The following is a 22,489-nucleotide window of genomic DNA, read 5'->3' on the forward strand; positions in this document are numbered from 1 at the left end:
AGAACAGAAATCCGTAACGTGGAGGTCTAACCCTAACTGTAACTCTTTAGAACAAACATGTTGTATTTGTTTCCATAATCAGATGGTGGATCCCCTCACTTGGGGTCCCATGGGTCAATCTGCCCTGGCTGTGACTTGAGGGACAGGGACAGGACAGGAAGGCCCTGCTGAGGCCACAGTATAGACCCAACTAACTAACCTGCTACCAGGGAAAAACAGTTCCCTCACAAGGTCGTGCTGCCTGCTGTGGGAATGTCTGACATGACGATATGACGTCCCTGTGCTAGAGACAGAGGACTGCCTGTCTCTCTGTGTGTGGGTTTCTTCCTCTGATGTTTATGATAGTGTTGTACTAAATACAGTTTGGCTGTGAAATCGCCTCAAAACATCTTCAAAAGTAGAATAACTGGAAACAATAGCACCTTTTGGTAAATGGAATAAAGCTAAATTAATTAGTCACTGACTAAGATAATAGGTTTCAGAATGAGTCAATGTTAATGTGATGACTCAAACCAAATAAGGGAAATACAATCATATTCACACCAGATGGAGTCAGGTCTTCTACAGAGTTATGCCTGTGTGTGTGTGTGTGTGCCCCTGTGTGTCTGCGCCTGTGCGCGTGTGTTTGAGTGCATGTGGTGCCATGTGTGCTGTGTGTGTGACTGTGCGTGACAGCTTGTCAGAGGAGAAACAGACATTAACACAAATATGTCATCCTCCAAGCATGACTCTATAATAAGTGAACCTCTGACCTACAGCTATTAAAGGTGTCCATGTTGTCTGAATGTATGGGGTCAGGGAGAGGGGGAAAGGAGAGGTCAAACATTCTATTAACAGGACCATAACAAGAAAATATTACCATCTCTATAGACCTAGCTGCCTGTCTGGGGAGATCTGTCTGTGCAGAAAGACTGAGCGATGACAACATAATACTGAGTGCAATGAAAAGGGTGAGAGGAAATACTACATCTAAGAATAAAAACATACTTATATATTGCATGTAGGCCTATGGTGAATTATTCATGAATGTATCCTGCATTACTTCTAAATACTAGACCGTTTGAAAGAACAGAGGATAAATCCCTTGTACAGTAAAATAAAATATCAGTGAAAATAGGCTGTAGGCTAACGTGTGAAAAATCATGTTTAACATCTAACCAATCAGACTATCATTTATTTGATATCAGTGAATATAAATTAAATGTCTGACAGGCAACAATGCAATTCACTAATTGCTACCACTAACCACAGACCATCTACTGGCCAATAGAACTGTAGTGTACATTCACAGGACAATAGGCAGAACTATTAAGTGACAATGGTAATTAAAATACGCGTTATTAATTACATTTAATGTTCAATAGAGTATTGGTGTTGACCAGCTGAGCTTGTTCGACTGATTTACATGATGTTTGTCAATAAAAAAGGTTTGCGCGATTTTTAGTGCTATTTGACAATTATTGCAGGCCGTCAGTCCACGGCACTCGCCTCTTTCTGGGAGTGCTCTTCTACCGGGCAGCCATGTTTCTACTCAGGCATTTTCAGCTGATTTGCGGCCTACGGTCGCATGGCAAAATGGCAGAAAATGTGCAAAATCCCAACAACGAAGAGTGAGCTTTTGGCTGTTCAACCCATTCGTTATATAACATGTATGGCGAGCATACGGCGCGTTATGATTTCCATGAAAATGTATGTTCGCTTGATTAACCTTCTGCCTAGAATCGGAGGAAATTACCTTTGTGCGTGTGTATGCGTGTGTATTCGTGCGCGTGCTCGTCTGTGCGTGTAAAACAGAGGGACATGAGAGGGCTACAGGATCCCTACTGTGACAATTTCAGTCCATTGGATGCCTATTTGACGCATCGGATTACGTTTAGCCTATCCCATTAAATCAAATAAGATTAACATGACATATATATGTCAAAGTTCTCATCATATAGTCATGCAGTCACATTTGATGATTGTCTCCTGAAAATCATGATTGGCTACAGTTAATATGTGACCATTTTCTATCGGCATCAATCTCTATTCTGCTTTTCCTTCGCTTCTTTCTGTTTATTCCCTATTGCCATAAGTGCTACAAAGTCATGAACACACAAGAGAAACATGTCTGGCAATAATTCATTTGGAATCGATCCCGAACTCGCGCCACACAGTAAACATGTGGAGGATTTGTCAACGTAACATCTATATCATCAAGTTAGATGGGCTTATTACTACATGACGATGACAACACAGCACAACCTTCGAAATGAGATATAATAACTTTTGTGTGGACTACAGTAGCCTATAACCAACATCGACAACAATAAAAGCGTAATCGCGTTTAATGTCCTATGGGATATTGGTGTTACGGGTCCGAACTTCAAAGGACCTATTCTATTGCGCATTGGATACAATGAACAGGTGCCAACTGCGGATCAGACATGACACAACCAGTCTTGCGCAAATGTTAGAATGTTGCAACCTTTGTTGTGAAATTGGACACATGGTTGTGTCTGTGTAATAACCAATTAGGGCTGAGCTACGTTTATACTTCTATGATAACAATAACAAGACTGCAACATACACAGGAATAAAATATAGGCTATTCATGGGTGGCTTCTTACCCAAAATCCTGGTCCATGGATTTGAAGAAGAATTTGTAGCTATTGACTGGACGATTGTTGAGGACATTTTTAAAATCCGCTAAAGTGACTTTCTCAGGAGAAACTGATAATTTCACTAGATAAGGAGTCTCCTCCTCGTCAATGTGATATATTATTTTAGTCTCCGCCATAAGAGTGAGGATAGGACAATCATTGACACAGGAAAGGAACAAGGGTTGGCAGCGCAATAATAAATATGAGACTATCTAGCTACCTAATAAGACGAAACGCTGCCGTGACATCATTAATAAATATAACTGTAGACCTCACGCTGGAAAATAAATAACCTTGTATTTGATCAAATAAGCAGAAATCTAACCATAATCGAGTCATAAGTGACTGTATTCCAGCTCCAATGTGTCTCGGTACGGTGGCTCTCTCGGTACTAAAACAGGAAGGGACGGTCCACATCCTTGCGATATTGAGTTGGGAATATTTATATTTTTTCCAGTAATTCGTTAGACAGTGCTGTCATCTAGTGGTGTGTTTAGGCTAGACCCACTGTTCCCCATCATACAGTACTAGTCACAGACAGTGTTCTGCAGTCTGCAGTGCACCATCCATAAAGCGGGGATTGGAGGACACATTCTATTCAGTAAACCTTTGGTGGGGATTTTACACAAGGCTGTAAGACCTATCTAATTTACCATAGGCTACTGTATATCAATAGTAACACAGTTATTTACAATTGTTTTTATCAGTAATAATAGTTTGTATTAACTGTTGATCATATTGATAATTATATTGAAAACAAAATTACATAATATTACTATTTACTTATTATTATATTATTACTGTCATTATCTTTGTTATTATTAGACTACATTACGGTAATCTAATTATCACAACTTAGTAACTATCTATCTAATAATAGCTGATAATATAATCATTCTAAATCCATTTTAAAATCACAAATTAACTACAATGATTATTATAATATTAACAAGTGATCATCATCATAATCAATATTATCATCAAAATGTGCAGACTTTCTTGATCACCTCTGCGTCCAACTTGTGACAGTAGGTGGTAGTGTTGCGCTGCTGTACAGTGTAGGCAGAAAGTCTAGCCACAGCCAGTGAGTGAAGAAAACTATAGAATGAATGTGGCATGTTTCTAACCTATGCTAACAAATACCTGTGGCCAATTTATTTGTTGTTACTTAGAATTATTTTCAAGAAACCAAGATGAATTCCTAATAATTATTTATTGCGAGGCTCTTTCTTGAATAAAATGTCATTTAACCAATATCTTTCTTCATATTAATAAATTCAGTGTACCAGTATACCACTTTGTACACTTTGTAATGAAATGATCAAATATTGATCAAAACACTATGGTTTGTTTTTAACCTTTATTAGAGAGGTTAGAATGGACCAACAACATGCAACTGCATAGATAAGTTGCTTGTATGTAAAACATCCAAACTGAAATATTGTCAGGACCCCTTCATCCAATTGCAATAGTTGAATTCATCATCTTTTAGATGAGGATCCTGATCACTGCAACAAGACAGTGGCTTTGCAAGATTCTTTGGCTTGTCAACTTGGCAGTTCCAAACTTTACAGACAGTGTATTGCAAGCCTGTGTACATTACACACAGACACACTCTAACACACACATTATTTTTGTTGTTGTATTGTTTGTATTATGTTTTTGTTGCATTGTTTGTATATCGTTGTATTTTACATTTGTGTGACTGTTCTTGTCTATCAGCGTATCAGTGTTTTGTTACTTGTCATGTTTTTGTTTTTTGTGTACCCCAGGAAGAGTAGCTGCTGCTTTTGCAAAAGCTAATGGGGATCCAAATAAACAACTAAACAAACAAATTACACAAATAGACAAATCAGTCACATACAGACAAACACATTCTAACAACATACATTCTCAACAACCACATCTGGACGCATTGATTCTGTTTAAGGCTTGATTTCCTGAGTTTTATTACATGTATAGCCTTTCTTTGTGGTCCATGATCATGAATCACATATGAACTTGGTAAGAGTACCATTATAACAGTTACAATGGCGTATTACTGATTTCTAAGCAATCTACAAACTAATAATTAACAGCATAGCTATAAAATACTTATAACCCTTTACAAACCCTTTACAGACAGAATACCATGACTTAATGTAACATGTTACTAGTAAATTAAAGGTTTGTGCAAATATTTTAATAAAAATACTCAACTAATTCTGTGCTTGCTGAGCTCTGAAATCATAAACGGTACATGACAGTTTTCCCACATACATTTAAAGACAACATGCATTCTGAAAATGAAGTCATACAGTGATAGAAAGTGTTTCGTTATGTACAAAAAGACAAGGAATGTTGTACAGTACACACTGGTTGTTCTTTGTGATATAGAATACTTGACATTAAATATCTGTGTAGTACAATACAAAATTGAGGACATGTATAGCCATGTTGAAATAACAGCAGATCAGAATAGAGAATACACGAGTATGAAAATATAAAATAAAATATTAAAAACTGGCGCAGCAAGAGAAACGTTTTGGTAAGAGAGTTTGGTAAGGGGTGTCTATAAAAAGAGACAGAGTCCCTCCTGTCCTCCTCTTTGGATTCCACCATTCTAATCCCTTATTTCCTCTTCCTAGTCATGTATGTCTGCTCTGGAGCCGCCAGCGGCACATCAGCTCTCTCTGGCTCACATCCACAACTTTCCATCCATTTCTAGAGAGAGAGATATGGAGGAGGGAAGAGAATGGTAGGAAAGAAATGAGAAGTGACATTAGCAAAAAAAATAACATTAAATTAGACATGCAATTGTTGTTTTGAACCCCTGATGTCACATACACTTACCTTTATTGCAGCCTTTGGACACATCTCTCTCTTTCTGTAGGTTGTTTTTGCAGTCTAAGGATAGAAAGTGCAAAAAGGTTGGTCATTAAATTCGACATGTCATGATGTACTGTACCGTATGAGCTCTGTGCAGCGACAGCCATTATTGATATGAGTCACCCTGTTCAAACTCTCTAGTCTATATGAGGTAGGGCCTACAGCAGCATGGGAACCTTACCTGAATTCAGGTATTCCTGGTTGCAGACCTTCAGCTCTATGGCATCCAATGTGATGTCATCGTGGCCAGTCACATGACTCCTGTTTACCAGTAAGAGAGGGAGGTGGTTAGTGGTAACAGTTCAGTGAGAGTTTAGGTTCTCCTTAAAATGAGTCATGTTCTCATTATCAAGTGTGACAATCCACCATACTAAATCAGTTCTGACCGTTCAGATCTTCGCAGGTCGTACTCCAGCCCTAAAACAAGATTTAACACACTTTAATCACACCATTTACAGATCACCAATCACACACAGAGCCGTTTAACTGATTTAAATATGAAATTGAGGACATTCATATAAATAGAAAGTGAAGAAATTGAGGACATCCATACAAATATAAAGTTTGGTTGTGTGTGATAGAGAAGAGACATGAAGAGATACATACAGTGGAAGACACACACACACACTACCTCTCTTTCTGCGTTGTTGGGTAAGCACAATGACGATTGTTATGATGAAGGCTAGGAGGAGGAAGGTAGCCAGGAAGTAGCCCATCTGCTGGAAGAAGTGACCTCGGTGCTCAGGGAGGATGACGTTGACTACCCGTGGTCTCTCAAGTTCAACCACGTTAGGGCCTGAAGGTGGAAGGACAACACAGTGGATTCACTGGTCCATTAATAACACCCATTGCTTTATAAACACAGTCTGGTGATTCAACGTACATTGTCTTATTCACGTTTTGTTTTATCCATTCTCAGTGAAATTACAATTTTAATCAAACAATTTATCTTAGCGATAGTTAAAATGATTATATGTAATGGTTATATGTCATTTATATTGCGTTTTGAAGGACAATTAAAATGGTCAGTTTTTTTCTGCTTAATTTAAAAACAATTGTGCTTATTTTAGGCTGATTTTCATTTCTCTCAGGGAGCGTAAGGCAGAGAGCGTGAGGCAAGGAAGAGCAGGAGTTTTATGTCAAAACACTTTTCAGCTGTAATGAGTTCCAGACCTGATGCAATGCAGCTGCTATTTTTCTCCTTCAAATAGAAATGGAGATTAACCAATAAAAAGGAGGGAGAAAATGAAGGTGGGAGGGGAGGAATTCTGTTATGTGCAGACAAGTCTGTCTGAATGACTTTTCCACTGATTTACTTCTTCTCATAAACACAGCCAAAATAGCTATTTCAGATTGGCATATACAATTGTTACTTCCCTCACTGAGGTGTTTCTTCCACTGGCTAGAATCTGCTCAAACTCTTTGCACACAATAACATGTCATCCATCCATACCTTTCCACTAGACAATAACAGTTACTGCATCATAACCCTAAAATCAGCATGCCACTGTTATCAAACGTGTCTCGCTCTCACCTGCTGGGGTGAGAACAGAAATGATAGTCATTGGGGATGATGATGGTGGAGCCCAAGCCTGGGAAGGCTGATGACTAACACCACTCCATACCCTGCTGAGACCTGTTAGATAACTCAGCCCAACCAAAATGGTTGTGATTTCCATCACCTTGAGGCATTTCTGTAGTTTAAATCTATTGTCCTTGGCCAAAGCGCAGGTTTGTCATGACTAGCCTGAGGATAGGTACGAGGTTGAGGGAGGCTTCAAATAAGAAATGATCTGAGGACAGATACCACTCCTGGGTGGATCTTGCAAACCGCACCAGTCTTACAGAACAAATTGTAGTCAATTAATCTAATTTAAAACTCCCAAGTGGCATCAGAGTTGCTAATTATCTCTTGTCTGTTTTGAATTATGTTCATATGCACAAAACCGCAGTGTCACCATCAAGGTCAACTATCTCTGGAGAACAATTAGTCAAGCCTCAGTTCTCTCTCCGTGTCTCAGCTGTTGCCTGTTTAATTTCCACTGACAGATCAGACTAGAACGTAAACACAGAAACACAGTGTGACGTGCCATGCAAACTGCTTTAGTCTTGTTGAAACAATGTGGTTAATTTGCAGCCAAAGAGCTGAGGGAAGACGTCTTCATTTAAACAAGAAGACACTGACAGCATATTCTATTCTAAGCTAGCTACACGCTGTTACTGACTTATGCACGTTCTGGTGGTCACAACAAAACTGAGCTCTACTTCAGCTTGCCATAAATGATTACAGTGTAACAAAAATGTATGGTAATGACTGCTGCAATTATAGAGGATTGTAGAGGTCTATAAGCACAGATAAGAGTTGGCTGGATTTAACAAAGGAAGCACAACTAAGTAGGAGAAACGTAAAGATAGACCTCAAGCCATGTCTGCATCGATCCACCTGAATGTCTTCCCTGGATACTTTACAATGCTGTTAAATGGGTCAACCTATCTTAAAAGGGCTAAGGAGGATCCAAATCTAACACAGAACCAACCCCTGCCAACCCCACCCCCACTGTTCCCTTTTATGTTCCAGCTGGCCCAGAGGCTGAACAGATGTAGCACCCTTTTCCTTCTGCTGCTGATAAACACGCCACAACCAGAGGGCCAGAGAGAAGGAGAGAGAGATGAAGTGGGTAGGGATATACTACTGTTTTGTAAAGATAGGCTACTGTAGAGAGTCTGGGAGAGATAAGGGATGGATCGACATTTACAGAATGGGTACCTGGAGGAAAATGGGGGAGGGTCATGCTTTTTCAATTTCAGTCAAGGGGAGGGTTTAGTATTTTTTAAATCTAGTCCAGGGGAGGTTCAAGTAGTTTGTAATTGATGACATTAAAAAAAAATCTGTGTTTTAGAATTAGCGCCTATAGCCTATTTAGTGTGGTCTCAATCAAATGATCCATCACCTAAAGGCTATAGGCTACGAAGTGCATGCTCGGAGAAGCACAGAGCGAAGTTATATTTCTAAGATAGCTTCTGGGACGGTGTAAATAAAATTAGGCTGCATTACACACTGCAATGGATATCACAACCCTGAGCCCCAGTCTGCTCTGCTCTTGTTGATCAAACCTTTTTGTGTGTGCTGCCTAACCAATGGCTTTGCTGTGTAGGCCTACAGTGGTAGTACAGGAGGAGAGACAAAAAATGGATTAGGCCTAGTCCAAAAAATGCAATATCTTGCACACGGACTAGTCTATAGCCTATGTTCTGTTCAGTTTGAGAAGGAGAGAGCGAAGATGAGAAGGAGGACTGGAGGTCAACTTTCATAGCTTGCTACTACTATAATTGACTATATAATTGAATAAAAACAATGTTTCTTGCCCATTATGTATTTATCAGAGTTATTGACCTCACAATAAGCCAGATTCTAGTAACTTGTATTGTGGTGCTGAAACTTGAAGCAGCAACCGCATCACAATCAATAGGAAATGGACAGCTTATGGTGCTGTAAGTATGCAAATTCAAGTTTTAATTAGACTTGACTAACAACAAGAGAGCTTTGTGTTGAAGCCTATTTCTTCCTATTTCAGAAATAAGAGGTAGGCCTACTGTTTGACAGACTCAATTAAGCTATAGGCTGCTATATCCATAGATTAGTCGGCCAATTCCTCCACCCACCATGCACTCTTTAAATAACCATCCTCCATGTCACCGAAGGGCTGTTAAGTTAAAACCAGGACTCAAATTGAGGGGTATGAGAGGGTATGCCATAGGCCTACCTTTTATTAAAGAAAATGGCAAAAAGCATAAGCTTTAGCTTAAGATTTGGAAGAAAATAAAACGAATCCGATAATATAAAGTCATCTATAACAGCGCTTGCTTTATGCTAGAAACAAACTGTAAAATACCCGGATGCATATGGTAAGACAAGGGGTGGCGGTCTGTGTATATTTGTAAACAACAGTTGGTGCATAAAATCTAATACTAAGGAAGTCTCGAGGTTTTGCTCGCCTGAGGTAGAGTATCTCATGATAATGTCACGCCCTGGCTCTGGGGACTCTTATATGTTGAGCCAGGGTGTGGATTTTTCTGTGTTATAGTTTTCTATGTTGTGTTCTAGATCGTTTAGTTTCTATGTTGGCCAGGGTGGTTCCCAATCAGAGACAGCTGTAGCTCGTTGTCTCTGATTGGGGACAATACTTAGGCAGCCTGGTGGCACCAGTTTATTGTGGGATCTTGTTCCGTTTGGTTTGTGTTATGACCTAGGACTTCACGTATCGTTTTGTTGTTTTGGTTCGTGTGTACACTTCAATAAAGTATGTACGCCTATCACGCTGCGCCTTGGTCTGCTTCTCATCACGATCGTGACAGATAAGCTGTAGACCACACTATTTACCAAGAGACTTTTCATCTATATTTTTCATAGCTGTCTATCTACCACCACAAACCGATGCTGGCATTAAGATTGCACTCAATGAGCTGTATAAGGCCATAAGTAAACAGGAAAACGTTCATCCAGAGGCAGCGCTCCTAGTGCCGGGGACTTTAATGCAGGGAAACTTAAATCCATTCTACCTAATTACTACCAGCATGTTAAATGTGCAACCAGAGGGAAAAAAACTCTAGACCACCTTTACTCCACACACAGAGACACATACAAAGCTCTCCCTCGCCCTCCATTTGGCAAATCTGACCATAACTCTATCCTCCTGATTCCTGCTTATAAGCAAAAACTAAAGCAGGAAGCACCAGTGACTCGATTACTAAAAATGTGGTCAGATGATGCAGATGCTAAGCTACAGGACTGTTTTGCTAGCACAGACTGGAATATGTTCCAGGATTCTTCAGATAGCATTAAGGAGTACACCACATCAGTCACTGGCTTCATTAATAAGTGCATCGATGACGTCGTCCCCACAGTGACCGTACGTACATACCCTAACCAGAAGCCATGGATTACAGGCAACATCCGCACTGAGCTAAAGGGTAGAGCTGCCGCTTTCAAGGAGCGGGACTCTAACCCGGACGCTTATAAGAAATCCTGCTATGCCCTCCGACAAACCATCAAACAGGCAAAGACTCAATACCAGACTAAGATTGAATCGTACTACACCGGCTCTGACACTCGTCGGATGTGGCAGGGCTCGAAAACTATTACAGACTACAAAAGGAAGCACAGCCGCGAGCTGCCCAGTGACACAAGCCTACCAGACGAGCTAAATCACTTCAATGCTCGCTTCGAGGCAAGCAAAACTGAAGCATGCATGAGAGCACCAGCTGTTCCAGATGACTATGTGATCACACTCTCCGTAGCCGATGTGAATAAGACTTTTAAGCAGGTCAACATTCACAAGGCCGCAGGGCCAGACGGATTACCAGGACGTGTACTCCGAGCATGTGCTGACCAACTGGCAAGTGTCTTCACTGACATTTTCAACATGTCCCTGACTGAGTCTGTAATACCAACATGTTTCAAGCAGACCACCATAGTCCCTGTGCCCAAGGACACTAAGATAACCTGCCTAAATGACTACTGACCTGTAGCACTCACGTCTGTAGCCATGAAGTGCTTTGAATGGCTGGTCATGGCTCACATCAATACCATTATCCCATTATCCCAGAAACCCTAGACCCACTCCAATTTGCATACCGCCCCAACAGATCCACAGATGATGCAATCTCTATTGCACTCCACACTGCCCTTTCCCATCTGGACAAGAGGAACACCTACGTGAGAATGCTGTTCATTGACTACAGCTCAGCGTTCAACACCATAGTGCCCTCAAAGCTCATCACTAAGCTAAGGATCCTGGGACTAAACAGCTCACTCTGCAACTGGATCCTGGACTTCCTGACGGGCCACCCCAGGTGGTAAGGGTAGGTAACAACACATCTGCCACGCCGATCCTCAAGACGGGGGCCCCTCAGGGGTGTGTGCTCAGTCCCCTCCTGTACTCCCTGTTCACCCATGACTGCATGGCCAGGCACGACTCCAACACCATCATTATGTTTGCTGACGACACAACAATGGTAGGCCTGATCACCGACAACGATGAGACAGCCTATAGGGAGGAGGTCCGAGATCTGGCCGTGTGGTGCCAGGATAACAACCTCTCCCTCAACGTGATTAAGACAAAGGAGATGATTGTGGACGACAGGAAAAAAAGAGGACTGAGCAGCATGCCCCCATTCTCATCGACGGGGCTGTAGTGGAACAGGTTGAGAGCTTCAAGTTCCTTGGTGTCCACATCACCAACAAACTATCATGGTCCAAACACACCAAGACAGTCGTGAAGAGGGCATGACAAAGCCTATTCCCCCCCAGGAGACTGAAAAGATTTGGCATGGGTCCTCAGATCCTCAAAAAGTTATACAGCTGCACCATCGAGAGCATCCTGACTGGTTGCATCACCACCTAGTATGACAACTGCTCGGCCTCCGACCGCAAGGCACTACAGATAGTAGTGCGTACGGCCCAGTACATCACTGTGGCCAAGCTTCCTGCCATCCAGGAACTCTATACCAGGCGGTGTCAGAGGAAGGCCCTCAAAATTGTCAAAGACTCCAGCCACCCTAGTCATAGACTGTTCTCTCTGCTACCGCATGGCAAGCGGTACCGGAGCGCCAAGTCTAGGTCCAAAAGGCTTCTCAACAGCTTCTACCCCCAAGCCATAAGACTCCTGAACAGCTAATCATTGCTACCCAGACTATTTGCACTGCCCCCCCATCCCCACCCCCCTCTTTTACGCTGCTGCTACTCTCTCTATTATTTATTCATAGTCACTTTAACTCTACCCACATGTACATGACCTCAATTACCTCGACTAGCCGGTGCCCCCGCACATTGACTCTGCACCGGTACCCCCCTGTATATAGCCTCCCTACTGTTCTTTTATTCTACTGCTGCTCTTTAGTTATTTGCTTTTATTTTTTTTACTTAACACAAAAAAATAAAAAATAAAAATGCATTGTTGGTTAAGGGCTTGTAAGTAAGCATTTCACTGTAATTTCTACACCTGTTGTATTTGGCGCATGTGGCATATAAAATTTGATTTGATTTGATATCATTGTTTTGTTTATTTGACATTCAGAGGCTGATCTACAACCTTCTACAGCCGAGGAGACAACATTTGTACTTTGCCTGGGAAGTAGTCTAATTCTGTCACTATCAATTGATTAAGCTATTCACTTTCTGTACAATAGAAGATGTTTAAACCCAGACACCTTTTAGGGAAACACTAGTGACCTTCTCTCATTGGGTTAAGCCACAGAAGAAAAGTAGCTAGCAGTTAAAGCTTACATTTTTCTGCATCGGTAGGCCTCCTCTGTCTGGGGTGGAAAGGTAGGCCTAACTTTTGAAAGTACCATGCTCAGATTTATAATTATTTGCAAACAGGGACAGTTTCGTTGCAAACAAGACACACTAATTTGGCATTGGATAAATATGATAAGATGAACACACAGGCCTATCTCTCTGTACATTCTTAGCCTGTAATTTCGGTAATTTGTGTGGTATTAAAAAAGATTCTGCTAATATGTAAAATTACATAGAATTGCATGAAATGTTTATAAAAGGCCATTTTTTTCTTAAATATGATGAAAGAACAACCTTCTGCCCCGCAGCCCTGTGTGCTATCAAAATTCCTACGTTGCCATGTAATGCTTACAGAACGAAGAACAGTTTCTAAAACGGCATATCTAAGGCTCTGGTCTGTCCAAAAAGTGAGGGTAAACGGTAGCCATGTTTTCTGCTATCCACTTTATGTTTAAAAAAATGTAATGCGCTCAGGGAGGGTTTAGGTAAAATATATTTTGCTGAAGGGAGGGCCATCCATTTTCATTTCAGATAGGTCCGATTTTCTCCATGTAACCATTATTATAAATAACGTTCACTCCCTAATGAAACTAAAAGAGACTAACAGAGAAATCCCAATACACCAGATGCAAAGCCTAACATTTTACATTTTACTCATTTAGCAGACGCTCTTATCCAGAGCGACTTACAGTTAGTGAGTACATAAATTTTTCATACTAACCTAACCACGCTCTCTCTTTCCCCTGGAGTCTGGCTTTACTGCTCCTGTCTGACTCTGTGGAGCTAAAATGACTCCTCCTGTAAACTAAGCCATTGCTCAACTGCGGAAAAATGAAAAAGGTCTCCAATGAAAATGAGAGCACTTCCGTTATGGCCAATTAGTGGTGTTTCAGACAGACTCTTTCAGACAGGCTGCCTGCAGTCCAACATCTCAGTCAGATTTCCCTTTCTCCACTCTCCAAAACTCTCAGTTCTCTCTCAGTCTGTTTATTTTGTTGCCTCTTTCACCCATTCCTTCATTCCCTCTTTCTCTCCCCCTTCCTCTCGAGCGGACAGGGAAAAGGTTTGAGGAGAGATCTGCCACAAAGATGCACTGACTTAACCAACCAAAAATGCCTATACGTAAATATGACCCATAAATACATCCCAGGAACAGTGTTCTCAGACTACAAAAGCTGCTGAAAAGACAGACAGACACACACCAATCAGATTAGGGAAAACGAAACTCAAAGTAAGAATGAAGCTGCTGTTCTGTTCTTTGAAAGCACTTTCTCTTTTCTCTTTCTCTTTCCAACTATAAATCAATCATTCTATCTTCTCTCTATTATCTATTTTTCACATCTTCCCTGAGTTTCGTTTTCCCTAATCTGATTGGTGTGTGTCTGTCTGTCTTTTCAGCAGCTTTTGTAGTCTGAGAACACTGTTCCTGGGATGTATTTATGGGTCATATGGGAAATGAGAACCTATTGAAATCTTCATTAGAACATGCCATTCCTTCATTCCCCTTCCTGTCGTGTGAACAGGGAAAAGGTTTGAGGAGAGATCTGCCACAAAGATGCACTGACTTAACCAACCAAAAATATAGGCATTTTTGGTTGGTTAAGTCAGTGCATCTTTGTGGCAGATCTCTCCTCAAACCTTTTCCCTGTTCACACGACAGGAAGGGGAATGAAGGAATGGCATGTTCTAATGAAGATTTCAATAGGTTCTCATTTCCCATCAGAGAAGCAATTCCTAAGAGAAAGGGTAATGCTGAGTCTCTTACTTGGGTCATCATTGGGGAGTGCGTGGGGGATAGCAGGGACAGTCGGGACAGCAGGGGCAACAGGGGCAGCGGTGAGGACCGGAGGAGGTGGGGGCAGTGAAGGCTTCACCATGAGCCTGAAGATGCGTCTCTCGTGCAGGCCGCAGTAGTGGTGGTGCAGGTGACAGGAGTACAGGCCCTTGTCGACAGGCTGGAGATTAGAGATGGTCAGAGAGAAATCCCCTACAGAGAAGGCATCCTCAGAGACACTCATCTTGTCCACGGGGAAAAGCGGTCCGTACTGCCGGCGCTCTCCAGAGGCGTACAGGTCCACCAGGCGGTCAGCTCCATCAGGTCTCACCCCAGGGGGCTGCCAGTCCCAGTGGGCTACCTGCTGCTGGTCCTCCTGCTGCCCCTCCATCCACAGGGGCCGCCTGTTCACACAAGGCAACACCACAGAGCTCCCCAGCAACACCACAAACACTGTCTTGTCCCCGTCCCAGTAGCGCTTCTCGTTACGGGCTGAGACATGACAGGACAGGTTGAAATGTGTTATTATATTAAGCAAAACAAATAGTGTCAATACGCAAAAGATTACTTAGATTATTACTATTCAGAAATGTATTGAGGGTAGTCACCTGACTTGGTGGTGTTGAGCTGTATCTTGATGGACTGGTGCAGCTGGCAGTAGTGGTGATGCAGATTACAACTATAAACACCTCGATCAGCTGTTCCTACATCTGGAAGAATAACATACATTACAAGTACATTTCTAGATTTCCAAGAATTTGTGTACTATTAATCTGGTCCAGCATGAAATGCCATATTATTTTATGGAGCATTTACAGTCATTAGCATACAATAGACCACAGGCCCAACTCACTGTTGATGACGAGGGAGAAGTTCCCGTCAGTGAAGGCGGTTTTGGGGATGGTTACTCGGCCCTTGTTGAACCCATTGTAGACTCTCTCTTTGACGCCGGTGGACATGTCCAGTATCCTTTCCACAGAGTACTCTGGTGTGCTCCGGAACAGGTCCCAGTGGACCACCCTCTGGCGGTCCTTCAGCCGGTCCCGGGTCCATATCATGTGGGGGCTGTGGCAGGGCAGCACGGCCTGGGTCCCGGCTGGGAGGGTGATGTTACGGGCCTCCACCACCACACCTAACCTGCTGCTGCTCTGGCCCCATGCTAATGCAATACACACACATGGGACATATTAGTAAACTTGGCAAACACCTAAAACCCCATAAATCACACAATTAAAATCAAAGCCGCAAACACATGCATAAATGTTTTGGATGCAATAAAATGAGTAAATAATAATAAACATAAAAAAAAAAAAAATGTATGCACTCACTAACTGTAAGTCGCTCTGGATAAGAGCGTCTGCTAAATGACTAAAATGTAAATGTAAATGTAATACAATTAAGTTCTATTTTATGAGGACTTACCACTGGGCAGGAAGAAGACAGAAGAAACTGAAACAAATAATAGAAAATGCAACAGAGTCATCATAGGAACCATAATTATCTGTCTGGCAGGGTTTGACCTGAGCTGACCCCTGAGTTCTGGTCATGATGCTGTTGTGAACGGATAGCTCATACAGTAGCCAGGACTGACTGCTATTACAGCTGGGTCACTGAGACAACTGGGTGGAGGAACAGAGAAAAATAGGCCAAAAGAAAAAAGAGAAAAACAAGAAGAATGTGTAAGAATGAAGCAGGGAGTGTCAGCACCAAAGAAGTAATAAAACCATTATTGTTTTCATTAAAATACTTTATATGCCTGAGGTGAGTGAAATAAATGTGTGAGCTGTACACTACCGTTCAAAAGTTTGGGGTCACTTAGACATTTCCTTGTTTTCGAAAGAAAAGCAATTTTTTTTGTCCATTAAAATAACATCAAATTGATCAGTATTTTGATGAAAACAATGATGGTCTTTATTACTCATTTGGTGCTGACACTCCCTGTTATTTAAATTTAAATTCCTCCTCCCTGCTTCATTCTTACACATTCTTCTTGTTTTTCAATTTTTTCTTTTGGCCTATTTTTCTCCACCCAGTTGTCTCAGTGACCCAGCTGTAATACCAGTGTAGACATTGTTAATGTTGTAAATGGCTATTGTAGCTGGAAACGGCTGATTTTTAATGGAATATCTACATAGGCGTACAGAGGCCCATTATCAGCAACCATCAGTCCTGTGTTCCAATGGCACGTTGTGTTTGCTAATCCAGGTTTATCATTTTAAAAGGCTAATTGATCATTAGAAAACCCTTTTGCAATTATGTTAGCACAGCTGAAAACTGTTGTGCTGATTAAAGAAGCAATAAAACTGCCCTTCTTGAGACTAGTTGAGTATCTGGAGCATCAGCAATTGTGGGTTCGATTACAGGATCAAAATGGCCAGAAACAAATAACTTTCTTCTGAAACTCGTCAGTCTATTCTTGTTCTGAGAAATGAAGGATATTCCATGCGAGAAATTGCCAAGAAACTGAAGATCTCGTACAACGCTGTGTAGTACTCCCTTCACAGAACAGCGCAAACTGGCTCTAACCAGAATAGAAAGAGGAGTGGGAGGCCCCAGTGCACAACTGAGCAAGAGGACAAATGCATTAGAATGTCTAGTTTGAGAAACAGACGCCTCACAGGTCCTCAACTGGCAGCTTCATTAAAGAGTACCCGTAAAACACCAGTCTCAACGTCAACAGTGAAGAGGCGACTCCGGGATGCTGACCTTCTAGGCAGTTGCAAAGAAAAAGCCATATCTCAGACTGGCCAATAAAAAGAAAAGATTAAGATGGGCAAAACACAGACACTGGATAGAGGAAGATTGGAAAAAAGTGTTATGGACAGACGAATCAAAGTTTGAGGTGTTCGGATCACAAAGAAGAACATTTGTGAGACGCAGACCAAATGAAAATATGCTGGAGGAGTACTTGATGCCATCTGTCAAGCATGGTGGAGGCAATGTGATGGTCTGGGGGTGCTGTGGTGGTGGTAAAGTGGGAGATCTGTACAGGGTAAAAGGGATCTTGAAGAAGGAAGGCTATCACTCCATTTTGCAACGCCATGCCAAACCCTGTGGACGCCGCTTGATTGGAGCCAATTTCCTCCTACAACAGGACAATGACCCAAAGCACAGCTCCAAACTATGCAAGAACTATTTAGGGAAGAAGCAGTCAGCTGATATTCTGTCTATAATGGAGTGGCCAGCACAGTCACCGAATCTCAACCCTATTGAGCTGTTGTGGGAGCAGCTTGACCGTATGGTACGTGTGAAGTGCCCATCAAGCCAATCCAATTTGTGGGAGGTGCTTCAAGAAGCATGGGGTGAAATCTCTTCAGATTACCTCAACAAATTGACAACTAGAATGCCAAAGGTCTGCAAGGCTGTAATTGCTGCAAATGGAGGATTCTTTAACGAAAGCAAAGTTTGAAGGACACAATTATTATTTCAATTAATAATCATTATTTCTAACCTTGTCAATGACTACATTTCCTATGCATTTTGCTATATTTCCTATTCAAACTCATTTAATGTATGTTTTCATGGAAAACAAGGACATTTCTAAGTGACCCCAAAGGATTCCCTTTTGCAAATCTTCTATTTCTAACCCAGATTTTCAACAAGTGCTATTACATTACAGAGAGATGTATACAGCCCAGGCAGCACACAGAGGCAATTCATTCCCCTGATAACCTCTCTCAGGGCCAAGGTCCTGGGGGGAAACACAGCTGGCCAGCCCTCACCAGACAAAGTGACCACCGCCACTGCCCAGCACTACAGCTGGCTTCCTATTACACAGGCCATAGATGCCTATTCTAATACCAGTGTTAGGTTAGCTATTCTTGTCAAATCACATAGGTTCAGCAGGCAGGATTATGTTTTGTTTAAATTAACACCATCAAAATGGATCCTAATGGTTTTGAGTAGGCCTACAGTATGATATTTTGATGTGGTAGTTGTGGGGTTTATGAGAGACAGTAGAGACCAGGTGTTTTGTTCATCATGTAGAGACATGACAGAAGCCCCTCACATGAGTAAAAGTGATATCTACAGCTCAGGAAGAGACTCATCTCCTCTTTTACATTCCAGTACAGCCTTGTCACGGTTTCACATTGACTACTGTTTTTACTTATGGTATACTGGAAACTATCAGTAAACATACTCCCTATGTGATTAGTTGCTTGTCTCTAGGGGCATTGAAATAACATTATTTATTTCAAAGGATCGCCCAGGATTAAAATTACTATCGTCCACTTCCGACACTTTAATGCTGATGTTTTTATAACTAGACGATATCTAGAAGAGGCAAGATGTCTCATCTATATGATCAACATTTGATGCATGTCCATGAGTGAAAAAGTGTATCAGAGTTTGAGTGACTGCAGTCGGAGGGTTTTGTACAATGAGCTCATATTAGAGTGTACCACCATACTGGCATGTGAGAGCCTCCTGGAAAAGTGTGGTGTGAGCAGCACTGAAGGGTATAAAGTATTCTGTAGACAGAGAGAAAACAGAGTCTCAAACCCTGTAATTTTCTCCTTGGTCTCTGCTGCAGGTATACAGTAGCTGACTGACTCAGGCAGCCAAATGAACACTTAAAGATTTAACTACATGCTACTGAATTGCCATGTTTAATGACTGCCACTTTCTCAATAACTTAAATATCAAGGCGAATCCCTACTGTGTTTTATATTCAATGTTCAGTTTGAAAATGTATTTATTCATTCACGAGGCCACAGGCAAAAATGATGCACATGGTTTCCTCTCCTACGAATTTCTGCAATGACCACAATATTGGTAAATCATTGAACATGTTCTCATGCTAATTATTTTTTTTTGCAAGAATTCATGAAGAATTTACTATTTAAAAAAAAATGTATTCACAGTTCATGTAAGACAATGTTATTCACTATAGGAGTCTAGGGCCCTAAAATGTGAGTTTGAGTGGTAATCCCCTGTATCTTTTGAGTAACTTCTGCTCCTTTATGGTGAGACACTCATTACTGACACATATAATGACAGGCTGCAGGGATTGTGCTGACTCTCCCACTCTGACCGCAGTTAACTCAAAACACATTGGAGTGAACCCATAAGAAAAGCACCCACACACCACCAGATAACTAAGGCAGACATGATGCCCATGTTTTTTAACCTCATTTACACAATGCCTGTAAGGGTAAATTAACATTTGTTCAATTCAGTCTATTAGATTTTTATACACTACTCTATAACTGATCTTTCAAAATGGTAGACATACACTTCATAAGTAGGTCAAAAAATAAATAAATAACAAGTGGGTCAAGATTGTTATATTATGATTGTTGTCTGCTTACACCATAAAAGTACAGAGATGGAGATCATCATAGCTACTTCTTTCACATTGTACAACAAACTTTTAATTGTCAACAGAATAAACAAAATACCAATGGAGAACAAATGTACTACTAACCACAATACAAGAAACACCACCTTAACTGGGTATAAAATCTTAGAAATGAATTTATAAAAGCTTTACCATCTTCCCTTGCATTGACTCTTTAAAAAGGTATGCATTGATGCAGGAAGAACTGTCAATAGCCTACTTCTCAAAGCTTCTGTTCTTGCTTTAGTAAAAACATAGTTGGAACTTACTTAGAAACAACAGCAACATGTCTTCCAGTCTCTCTTCTACAACTCTTACTCAAAAAAATTGATAAAAGTAGGTAGGTTACAACACAGTGTTTTGCGCATCAATGGATAGAGGACAGCAACACCTGAAGAAAGTTCATAAACCAGCAACAAAACTGCAGACGTCTCCAGAGTCTAGATCAGCTTTGCATGTCCCTCCTCCGCTTGCCTGTGAAACCCTACACTTTCCTGGCACTGCTACTGAGTGAGAACATCTTTGAAAGTGACCACTTCTTCTGACCTAATATCATACCTTACCAGAATATAGTTTTATAACTTGGTCACTGACTTTACAACAATAGACTATATCAGCCGAACATCTTTGAGACTGCCAAGTTCACAATGTTCAATTTAACAGAATTTGTACAATAATGCCACCAACTGTTTGACTTAGGAAATTGCATAGTAGATTGTATAAAATAATAGCCTATGCTAAGCAGGTATGAACATACTGGCATGATATATTAAATAAGATAAGTAGAGACAATAATTAGGATGTGAAACAAATCTTTATTGTTTTTTTTCACCTACTTGCAACGACCATCACACTTAACAGGAGAGGGCAGAACACAACTAGAAAATGTCCACATCACTGATGTCTTATTTCAAGGAGCAGAGAGAAGAGCAGGCTGTCAGTCAGCAGTGTGCCATAAACTTTCACTGTGTACTCTTCAATCTCTCCAAGACTTGTATTGTTTGTTGAAGATCTTCGGTGTATTCCATCCCTCTGGGGCTTTCTTCAGTCCAGCTCGCATCCAGATCCTCTGAAGATTCTTCTCAAAGCGTTTCTGGATACAAGGGCAAAACACAGTCACTATTAGAGATCTCATAATGGCTGTAATAATACAGTAAACAGGTCTGTTCATAATCTGTTGAATGCTGAGTGAACATTATACTTGTCCCTTTAACTAACTGTATTGCTGGCCCATAGTTTACACTTCAGGCAGTTGCCTGGTAACTAGCTAGCTGCTATCTAACACTATCTTAGCTGACAGCTACCATAGAGATCCTGTTGATTTCTTTGACTGCTAGCTGCTTTGCTAGCTAGCTAGCTAACGCTACTCTGAACACTCCGATTATGATGAAATAATCCCCTAACAGTTTGGACACGTTTCATAGTATTGCTGGTATGACGTTTACTAACACACATGATTGAATCGACAATTAAACTAATAGTTTCCCAATGACTTACTTGGCAATAGCTACAAGGGTGGCTAACATTAGCATCGATTTTCGTTTTTTTATGTGACTCCAGAAAAGACTTCCGGTCAACCCGAGCCACATGATTTCCGCTAGCTACCACCACCACCAAGTCCAAATTGGGTCTTAATTTAAGGTTAGGGTCAGGTTTAAAATAACATTTTAGGAAGAGAAATTGTAGAAATAGGTTTATGACTTTGTGGCTGTGGTAACTAGTGACAACCAAGTCATCATCTTCATCTTCATCTTCATCTTCATCTTCATCTTCTTCTGCTGCTGCTGCTGCTGCTGCCTTTCTTCTTCTTCTTCTTCTTCTTCTTCTTATATGGTATTTTTGCGTTCCGCAAACAAGGGGCTGAGGTGCATCCCGCCACATACTGTATGGGAGGAAACTATAGAAAAAATATACATCGGTGCAAACTAGCCACAATAAGGATTAGCCACAGTAGTGGCATTTGGCGTTCGCCTTCAAAATAAAAGTCCCCCATTAAAAGTCATTAAACCGGATACAAATAGTGGAATCATGCCATATTTGGACTAGATAATGCTAAACAAGTTCGGAATGTTGTTATATAAATTCAACGAAAGACAATAATTAGTTAATTTGACACAAAAAAAGTAAAAATCTGTTGAAATCGCGCTGTGAATGTTGGGGGACTTACACTGAGTGCACAAAACATTATGAACACCTGCTCTTTCCAGGACATAGACGGACCAGATGAATCCAGGTGAAAGCTATAATCCCTTATTGATGTCACTTGTTAAATCCACTTCAATCAGTGTAGATGAAGGGTAGGAGACAGGTTAAAGAAGGATTTTTAAGCCTTGAGACAATTGAGACATGGATTGTGTATGTGTGCCATTCAGAGGGTGAATGGGCAAGACAAAAGATGTAAGTGCCTTTGAACGGGGTATGGTAGTGGGTGCCAGACGCACCAGTTTGTGTCAAGAACTGCAACCAACGCTGCTTGGTTTTTCACGCTCAACAGTTGTGTATCAACACGCTCCCATGTATCAAGAATGGTCCACCACCCAAAAGCCAACTTGACACAACTGTGG

The 22,489-nt window shown here is 41.2% G+C and overlaps 1 protein-coding gene across 1 annotated transcript; it reads right to left on the reverse strand.

Moving 5' to 3' along the window:
- Window positions 1–4,569: 4,569 nt before the first annotated feature.
- LOC311114206 (matrix remodeling-associated protein 8-like) lies at window positions 4,570–20,300 on the reverse strand. The gene is made up of 10 exons (XM_084189476.1): window positions 20,195–20,300; window positions 16,007–16,033; window positions 15,438–15,743; window positions 15,193–15,294; window positions 14,576–15,076; window positions 6,142–6,306; window positions 5,897–5,927; window positions 5,692–5,771; window positions 5,475–5,528; window positions 4,570–5,345 (listed from the first exon to the last, which is right to left on the reverse strand). Exons 1-10 carry the CDS (start codon window positions 20,211–20,213, stop codon window positions 5,320–5,322), a joined length of 1,311 nt encoding a protein of 436 aa, XP_084045602.1. The 5' UTR covers window positions 20,214–20,300; the 3' UTR covers window positions 4,570–5,319.
- Between the last annotated feature and the right edge of the window lie 2,189 nt (window positions 20,301–22,489).

This window comes from Coregonus lavaretus, assembly GCF_964263955.1.
Source record: "Coregonus lavaretus genome assembly, contig: HAP1_SCAFFOLD_3758, whole genome shotgun sequence".
Lineage (NCBI taxonomy): Eukaryota > Metazoa > Chordata > Actinopteri > Salmoniformes > Salmonidae > Coregonus > Coregonus lavaretus.

What these genes read in the sequence shown, in the direction of transcription:
- LOC311114206 (XM_084189476.1), bottom strand. An exon ending in TGTCTTCTTCCTGCCCAGTG is followed by an intron (nt 15,744 to 16,006) that starts GTAAGTCCTCAT and finishes GTATTGCATTAG; the next exon opens with CATGGGGCCAGAGCAGCAGC. An exon ending in CCAGGAATACCTGAATTCAG is followed by an intron (nt 5,529 to 5,691) that starts GTAAGGTTCCCA and finishes TTCTATCCTTAG; the next exon opens with ACTGCAAAAACAACCTACAG.